This window comes from Entamoeba invadens, assembly GCF_000330505.1.
Source record: "Entamoeba invadens IP1 unplaced genomic scaffold scaff_1105074726701, whole genome shotgun sequence".
Taxonomy (NCBI): Eukaryota; Evosea; order Mastigamoebida; family Endamoebidae; genus Entamoeba; species Entamoeba invadens.
In genome coordinates this window covers 1-9,697 of record NW_004440403.1, presented here as the reverse complement: position 1 = coordinate 9,697, position 9,697 = coordinate 1, and the positions used below count along the sequence as shown (strand labels likewise).

Here is a 9,697-nt window from a genome sequence, read left to right as displayed (position 1 = left end):
ACTATGCTTAAATAATAAGTTGCATTTAGCTGTGAGTCTCAGAAATGTGTCATAATTGTGATAAATATATTGTTGAATATTATAACACTGTTAATATATGTTTATTTTTTCATTGTTTATTATACAATATATTATCAGAATTTAAAATAATTGAACTAATAAAATTTAAAAACTATTACAATTATTAAATATATTCAAGTTATATAAATTACGATAGAGTTTTTCAAATTATTTAACAATAAAAAATAATTAGTCAACTAAATCATAAAGAAATTTGAGGCAAAAAATATATTTCAGTATTTGTGCAAATTTTCTAAAAATATACATTTGAAATATATACAGTTTTAGACAAACCCCGTGCAACTTTTGCAAAAATGGGGTGACTGAGTAAAAAAAACAAGGAATCCTAAAAATAAAACTATTTTTTTCTTCATGGTGCAACTCTTTTATATTTTTTTTGTTTTTTCTTTGTACATTTTTATTTTTTGGACAATCTCAATAATTTTTTGTAAAAAATATTATTAAAAACTAGTTTTAAAAACAACACGAAAATCACAAGTTGATTCATTTTCAAACCATAAGTTTCAAATAGTAAACAAAGAAGACGGTGGATTTTATAAAAAGATTCCTTTTCAATAAAACAAAAACCCTTTCGATGCACATTTCTTTCATTTTTCACAATATCGCGAAATAAATAAAAAATGTTTTTTTTGGTGCAAACTTTAAAATAAAAATGGTTTTTATAGCAATTTTTAAATGGTCAATATACAACAACAATATATTTCTTCAATATTACACTCTACAACTATTTTTTTGTTTTGAACAAATGTTAAAGTTAAAAGTAATTTTTACTTTAAAAATATAATAAATTTCTCCTTAGTTGTATTACTATGATAATTTTTATATGTGCTTGTATAAAAAAGCACTGGTTTTTCTTTTTAATCAAACAAATAAATGGCTTCCGAATATCACGAAAAAATGAAGGGATTGGATTTCGAAGAAATGGAAAATAACATAGAGCAAAGAACACTTGGCGACCCCATGTCTGATAAATATGAAGATTTTTTCGAAGCGCCATCATTTATTCAATCCAAATTTTTGCTTGAAGAAATAATAAAAAGGTATCCAGACCTCGAGAATAAAAATCGGACATACCAAATTGGTATATGTATTGAGGTGTGCAAATCCCTTAAACTTTGGGAAAACACGGTTTGTGAATTGTTCAACATTAACAAACATACTCTTTCGAAAGAAAAGATGAAATTTCCCGCGATTGTGTACAAAATGGTACTTGAGCCGGGAAGGCCAAGTGAAATTAGAAGCAACCGCGAATCAATTGTAAAATATATTTTTGATCACAGGAAAGTCGGTTTAGCAGTAACAAGTCTTAATGTATTCCAATTTTGCACCAATGAATTTCAAATGATGGTGTCAAAATCAAATCTCCATAGATACATAATGGGATTGAAACTGTTTGAATACGTTTTAGGAATACCCGACGAAAATTTCAGAGTGAAAGTGGAAGAAAAAGATATTAAAGAATTTTACAATGTTACTCTACAAAGAATAGTTGGTCTTCATCCAGCACTTGTTTTAAATGAAGATGAGATGGAAACACAACCATTCGCAAACAGAAAAGCCGTGAAAGTGTACGTCAACAAGGGAGAACAAAGAATGCACAGAACACTTAAAATTGGACTAAGCAGAGCAGGGAGAAGAACAACACTGATAGGATGCATAGCGTTGAGTGGTGATGTGTTGACTCCAGGAACTGTTGTGCCAAACAAAACAGTGAATCTTGCATTATATGACAACGGATATGACGACTCTTCGATAAAAATATACAACACGAAGAATGGCTTTATAAGCACTGACATATTTTTGGCGTGGTTTCGAGATGTCGTTCTAACTTACATAATCAAAAAAACGCAATGAACTTCGTCAAACAATCGGTGACTTTAAAGAAAAAGCGGCTTTTATCATAGATGGATGCAGTTGTCAAGTCAACGAAGACCTAAGAGTAATATGCGAAGAAAATAACATTGAGTCGATCTTTCTTGTTCCTCACTCAAGCCATATGACGCAAAGTCTTGACGTGGGTGTCTTTGGTTCTTGTAAGAACCAACTAAGACGGTACTGTGAGAATGTGACTCAAGTAGTCAAAGATGAAGATGATGTTGAAAATATAAGCACGGAAAATGTATTTGAGGAACAATTTAATATGGAGGAAGTGGTGGAGGAGGAAGAATTAGATGAAGTGGAAGGAGAAACAATTACAAAGAAGGTAAGAGAGAAAAGAGGAATTTGTCTTGTGAATAGACTCATCTCAATGTTGTCTGCATTTCAGGCGGCAACAACGATACAAAACGTTGTCTCTGCTTTTCGGCAATGTGGTATCACTTACAAGACAGACATAAACCGTCCATCAAAAAAAGAGACAATCATTGTCCCACAAAAGGCGAGAATTGTGTGTCAGACATATCCAGGAATTTTTCGGTCTCCGGTTGCAGAAGAGGATGTAAACAGATGTGTTTTGATTCCAATGGTGGAGCACGTATCTCATCCTGTGTTCGGACCAGAACGTAATCCAATTAGAAGCGAAGATGCGAGATTCAGTGAAATGAGGCAAGTTCAACAACGTCCACCAGAACGGAGACGACAAAAAGAGAGAAAAACCAGTTGTTTGTAACAGCCAGAACATTTCTTACAGCCAAAGCTTGTCAAGTCAAGAGGATAGAGATTTGATAATATCAAGACTTATCTAGATAATAGGACTTTTGCTTTATTTTTTGTGTGTTCAACTCATATTTTTTACAATGATACTTAAAGTGAATAATGTCTTGTCATTTTATTGTATATTGATTTCTCCATGATATCGTTTCTTTTGTGAGCTCGATTTTCGATTTATATTATGTTGATTTTTTCTATAACAAAACAATATTTCCAATTACTGATTCAGACCAACATGATTAGTCTTTTATTATTTGTTTATTTGAACAACAAATCACTTTTAATATGTGGTCAATCAACACTTCGAATACTAGAAGACTAAAAAACCAAACAAACAAATTAATTAAAATTTGTGGTATTTTTATTATCAAGTGTTAGTAAAAAAGATGGTATCATTTTGGCGAAAGAAATGATAATTAAGTTTTTCGATAAAAAGTAAACACATCATAGCTATTTTTTGTTTTGTTCAAATTATGGCATTTAAATTCTCAATTGATAAGAGATGGTCTTCCCAAAACAACATTTTTACCTTTATAAATGATTGATATTATGCATTTTTGAAAAAAAACGTTTTTTACTAATCATAAACAAGAAGGAAATAACAGGCAAAAAACAGGATTAAAAAGTTACAAACAATTGAACTATACAAATGAAAAAAAGGTACACGAAAACTAGGTTTTTAAAGTCTGACATTCCACAAGAAAAACTGGGTTATTTAAGAATTTTTTGATCTTCAAAATCATTACAGCTTCACCTAAAACCTTAGTCGTCGGGTTGAATGAATTATTTTTTGTTTATAGCCACACACTTGTCCGCTGACCTTTCTATTCAATTCATAACATAGAAATTGTCCAAGAAACACATACGCATAGTAGTACTTTTATTTTTCGGACTTTAAATTCCAAACCCACTCATTTGCTGTCAGTAACAATTTTGGACTAACCCCAAATGTTCCGCGTTCAACAATATCATGATTGTTGTTAGTTTAATTTGTAAATGGATAGCTTTGTTAATTTTTTAATGTTTTTAATTCTTCTTTTATAATAAACAAAACAATAAAACAATAACATATTTAATGTAAGTTTCTTAATAATTTTATAATTAATCTTAAAAACATTTTAGAAATAATGTTATTCTTCTTTTTTTAGAATTATTTAACTCAGTAACTTCATTTTTGCTTAAGTTGCACTGGTTTTTATCATAACTGTACTATAAAAGCAGGAACTTTGAAAATCAAAACCAACACTATCATAAACAATAAGAATAAATAATTGAATATAACCACACACAAACATTTATTTAACTATATAAAGATATTAAAGTGATATGTTACAATCATAAACAACCACACGTTAATGTGCAACATAAAGCAAACAATATATAATATTTTTGTATTTAACATACTCGCGTTTTATATTGTGTATTAATGTTGTTTAATCTTGTTAATGATAAGTTAATGAAAAACATTTTGATATATATTCTGTAAATAAATTTAAAAATAGATATTTAACTCGTAATTTTTTATTAAAAAATGAAAATATTTTTTCCCATTTTTTCAAATTATTTTTGTAGCTTCTGAAATGGCAAATAATAAAAAATTTTTAATTCTACTGCCTATTGTTAGTCTTTGGTGAACCATGTTTGAATTAATAAGTTTTTTGTTTTAGAAAAATAGATGACTGACTTAAAAGTGCATTTCATCATAAAAAGCTGATTAAATAAATGTCATTTTTTCGAAGTCAAACCTTTATTTACAAAAAAAGATAACAATAGAAAAAGTATCGCTGAATATTAATAAATTGATGGTGTTGTCACAACCACAACAAGAATATCACAAACCATAATTATTAAATGTTTGGTAATTTTATTTTTTGTGTTTTAAGAACTCTTTATTTTATTTTTTTATCCATAGAAGAAAAACCACATTATTGTCTATAATTAAAAATAATAATTAACGAAACTGATATTTAGTTAAAAAATGGCACAAAGAAAATTGTATGTTTATCCTAATTCTTTTTGTCGCTATATATTAAGCTGAGACAAGAGACATGGACAGTTATTCACGTATGTAAACAGAACAGTTTTTACATTTTAACCTTTTGAAACTACAGTAAAACCTCTCATTAGTAGATTAAACAGTAAAATAGAACTCCTTAACACTTAAAAAAACATCGTTTTTTCTTTAAAAATGTTTTTGCATAAAATGTTTTTGAAATAATTACGTTTTGAAATATAATTTCACTTATTCAAAAAGAGGGTAAATGTGTATTGTAATACACACGAAAAAACCCGATAAACAAACAAATATTTAAGTAACATGATTGTATATTGCTTTCCGATTTTAAATCCCATTTCTAAGCAATTCACAATTGGAGTTAAATATAAAAAACATAACTATCGTCAAGTAGTGTCACATATAAACAACGTCTCATTATAGACAAACCAGAAACAGTCGCTTTGAAACCCGACGTAAACTTGTCGTTGTTTTCTTCAATTTCTAACACGTATACGCCATCGGCTAAATCCTTTTTCTTATCTAAAGTCGTATAAAAAATGCAAACTTTGTAAAGACAACGTATAAGATATCTACCACAAAGACCGCGATTTTTTTTGCGAACCCACATAAAAAAAGTACGACAAGGAGTCTAACATAATTTGTGCTTGGTTTATCTTTTTTTCCTTTAGAATTATTAAGTCAACTTCTGTGTGATGAACGTGTCGTCCAATTCACCGCGACCCTCAGAAATACATCGCAACATCGTGTGTTTTTTATATTATAGCTCTGCGAGTTCACTAAAATATTTCCAAACAAACCCATTTTTCTCATTGACCATCAAAAATATTTAATTTTTATTTTTAATCAGTTTCATATTATTAGTTTGATTTTTATTTTGAAAACTAATAGATACTTTTAAATTATTTAACAAATGAAATAATTCAACAAAGTACGTGTTATAAATACTCAACAGCACCATTACATGCTATCCACATAAAATTAAAAAACTGAATTTTAACTCAAGTTTACATTTCTAAAATTTGATATTTTTCATTGACTGTTTTTATAAAAAATTGCAATGTAATTGACTGATTTTGGTGAAACACATTGAGTTTAATAAGTGGTGTTAACAAGTTTGTTTAATGATTTTGGAAAATAAAACAAAACAACAACGGTTTAAACAGACGATGTGAATCAACAACAAATCATTTAAACACCCAAAAGTTTTGTTTTTTTTGTTTTATTTTTCTGCACTTGGTAAATAATTGATTGTTTTTATAATTTATTAATATAGTTTGTTTTCCCATATTTATAATATTAAATAATAAGTGATCAATTCCCGAAAAATTAAAAGAGTATTTGAATACACATTTAACAGGGAGTGTTTTTTTAAGTGTTAATAGTGGTTATGTAATTATTTTTCTTTTTTTCCCCCAAAATATGTTTTTAATTTTGATTGGTTGAAACATCTCTTAATGAGGGGATTTTCTTAATGGGGGTCTTCTTAATGAGAGGTTTTACTGTAGTACTATTTGAAAAATTATAAAACAATAAATATTAATTATTTAAATGTTTTTGAGATTTTTCTTTTTGTTGCATTGATTAAACAATATTTTGATAAAAACATTTAGCAATAATTAATGATATACTTTTTTATTATATATTTTTTATTTTTGCCATATAACAAAACATTTTTATTAAATAAGATAATACTCAATTGAAGACTACATTACTCTTACTATTAAATTGTTAATACGTGTATAACTACTTAATATTACATTTGATGATAATATAAATGTTTTAGAATTGATTCATTTGTAAAAACTTTATAAATTAATTGACTTAACTTTTGTTGGTATTACTTATTTGTTTGAATATTAACATCTTACAAAAAATTAACAACCAATTAATGCAACTATTGTTAGTGTAATTATACTATCCAAATTGCTAGATCCAATTTTAACCAATATTTTTATTAATATAATTTATATCATTTTAATTTAAATTATTTAATCAATATATTTTATTTAATTATTGTAAATATTTAGGTCTAATAAACAATTATTAAAATTACAAATACATAATCGATTTATATTGTCTATATTACAAATCGTATTGTCATAAAAACATGATTTTTCATCATTGGTTTAAACATAAGACTAATGTTTACAATAATGACAAAACTTACATTATAATAAAAATTTTAGTCAATTATGTGGGTGGATAAAAAGTCGTAACACCATTGAATATATTTTTTCTTTAATATTTATTGTTATATTTTTTGTTCTTGTTATTTTTATTTTTAATACTACGACTTTTTACAACTTTTAAAAATATTTTTCAGAAGTTCTATATAAATTTAGATAATGGGCCTGAATTGTTTTACTAAATTGGTGTATTAATAAAAAATAATTGATTTGATATTTGATTTTAATTTAAATATGCTTGGTATTTTTATAATCAATTGTCTGTTTTGTAAAGATAATTTTTTTGAAAAACTAATTTATTCCATAAGTTTTTAAATGGGTATAAATTGAAAAATATCTATCAAATATATATGGTTAAAATGAAAAGTAATAATATATTATTGATCGTGGTAATTGTTCATCTCTTTGCAGCAAGTTTATTATTTTTCTCAATATGTTCGAGCTCTCATATAACTTTAAATATTACAACTGGTATAGATAATTCAACAAAATTGTTAAATACACAATCAGAAGAAAAATCAATTAAATACAAAGAGAACAGATCATTATATGTTGATAAATTCATTCAGCCTCAATTTCACAACAAAAAAATTGATCTCCGCAATTTTAATTACAAAGGAAAATGCCAAGAAATTTTTAAATTTAAACCCAATAATAAAAGAGATCTGTGGTTGACAGCAGTTGGGTTTCAGAACAAAAATTACTGGGACAGAAATCGGAATGAAATTCTTTTAAGTTATGCGGTATCCAATTCATCAATTCCAAATGCGGATAAAGTTGTTATTCTTCTTCCGGGAGGTTATCCAAAAGAATTTAGTAAAATAACAACTCAATTTGGCTTAAGATTGGTCAATTCGGATATAAATGACGACCCAAAATATTCAAGTTGCCACGATGCAACAAAAAGAATTCCAGCATTCAGAAAATTCATCGAAAAAAACAAAGAAAAGTATGATAGAGTTTTAATTAGTGATCATAGAGATGTTTTTATTTTTGCAGACTTTTTTCAGACGTTTTCTCAAGAAGATTTGGTTTTTACTCCGGAGTGTGGAATAAGAGGAAATACTTGTATGACGTTTGATTGGTCACATGTGTACACGTGGATGAGGGAGACTTATGGATATCAAATTGCAAACGAATACAGAAATAACAGATCACTCAATATCAACATTGGGACAATATTTGGAGGGACTGATAGAATATTGAAGTATTTGGATTTGATGGAAAGAAACATCAAAACAAACAAATGTAAGTTGTGGGGACATGACCAAACTGTACATAATATGGTGTTCTATTCTTACTTTTATAAAAAAGATAAAAACGTAACTGTTGAAAGATGTACCCAAAGAATGTGTTTTTTACAGATGGGTAGTTTGCTGTACAATTCAAAAGAAAAACAATTGAAAATAGCGGATAGTGGATGTTCGCCAATTTTAAGACATAAAGTGCCAGAAATCAGCACAGGAGAAAATTGGAGGTAAATACAGATAAGTAGGTGCATTTTATTGTTATAACATTTGTTTTGTCAAATAAAAAAAAATAAAACCATTATTTTGGAAAAAAAAACATTCCAAAATAATGTGTATGTTTTACACACTATAGTGACATTATATTTAATTTAATATTATTTAGAAGTTTTTTATTTATTAAAAAATTAAAAATTTAATTTAATATTGATAAAATTATAAAAAATAAGAAGTATATATAGCCTTTTGAAGATAGAGCACATGAAAATATCAGCTTTAATAAAAATATAAAAGATATCAATTGTTACCTCCCCCCAAAAATATTATATTTTAACAATAGTATATACAAATAAATATATCATAATTTCTGTCCATTGACATTATTTATCAGCAAAATGAATTATAATTTTCTTATTTGGGTTTGTTTTTTAATTTTTTTGTTTGTTATAAATCTTGTTTTTCTCAATCAAAACAAACTTAGACAACTTGGTTAGTTTATTTTTGTCGTGGACAAAGCATGTAACAACAGAGAAAATATAGCCGCTGTTACAAACAACAATTGGGTCAACCCTTTTATTGCATTAAGTTATAGATACGACAATAGAAGTTGACAATAAACAATTTGAATTTTTACCAAAATAATTGATAAGAACGTGACAAATCACAAACAAAAAAGAACAACATGATTGGCAGACTCGAACATCGAATCAAAGTTCTGAAGGCAAGTAACACTTACTGCCATGAGATTGCTTTGGCGGTTTGTTTGTCAGTTTGCTATTCGAAATTGTGTATTTTAAATGTCTAAAAGTACTATTGCTCAGAAGCAAAATTCTTCAAGTAAACGATGTCAATATACTAGGTTTGTTAGCAATTTTTTCCATTATTTATTTCAATTTATCATCAAAATATTTATGTTATTAATATATTGATGTTGAAAATGATTGATCGAATATTCAATACCCAATTTATGTCATTTGTATTGGTGTTATTGGTTATTTGGTTTTGGAATAGTTTAATCAATGATATTTTTGTACTTATCTATTTTCGTAAGTTGTTAATATTTTCAATAATAATTGACAAAAACATAAATATGGTTTACAGAATAAATAACTTTTCCATACCGTTCACATAATTAAAATCACAACTTGTGTGTAATTATTTTTGAATATATATTATTATTTTTATAAACAATACCGAAAAACACTTACATTCCTTATTAAAACAGACCAAAAACACCCGAATAATATTAAAAATAATACAGTAAAACTTCTAGTTTGTGGGTCCGCCATTTAGAAAAT

The 9,697-nt window shown here is 26.9% G+C and overlaps 3 protein-coding genes across 3 annotated transcripts; all 3 read left to right on the top strand.

Annotated features, from left to right (window-relative positions):
- Window positions 1–954: 954 nt before the first annotated feature.
- EIN_105910 (hypothetical protein) lies at window positions 955–1,935 on the top strand (the record flags this gene model as incomplete). The annotated part of the gene is made up of 1 exon (XM_004256945.1): window positions 955–1,935. The coding sequence occupies one exon, from the start codon at window positions 955–957 to the stop codon at window positions 1,933–1,935; it is 981 nt and encodes a 326-aa protein (XP_004256993.1).
- Window positions 1,936–2,077: 142 nt separating this feature from the next.
- EIN_105900 (hypothetical protein) lies at window positions 2,078–2,689 on the top strand (the record flags this gene model as incomplete). Its single annotated transcript, XM_004256944.1, has 1 exon — window positions 2,078–2,689. The coding sequence occupies one exon, from the start codon at window positions 2,078–2,080 to the stop codon at window positions 2,687–2,689; it is 612 nt and encodes a 203-aa protein (XP_004256992.1).
- Window positions 2,690–6,854: 4,165 nt separating this feature from the next.
- Window positions 6,855–8,414, top strand: EIN_105890 (hypothetical protein; the record flags this gene model as incomplete). Its single annotated transcript, XM_004256943.1, has 2 exons — window positions 6,855–6,890; window positions 7,242–8,414. The coding sequence occupies 2 exons, from the start codon at window positions 6,855–6,857 to the stop codon at window positions 8,412–8,414; spliced, it is 1,209 nt and encodes a 402-aa protein (XP_004256991.1).
- Window positions 8,415–9,697: the final 1,283 nt, after the last annotated feature.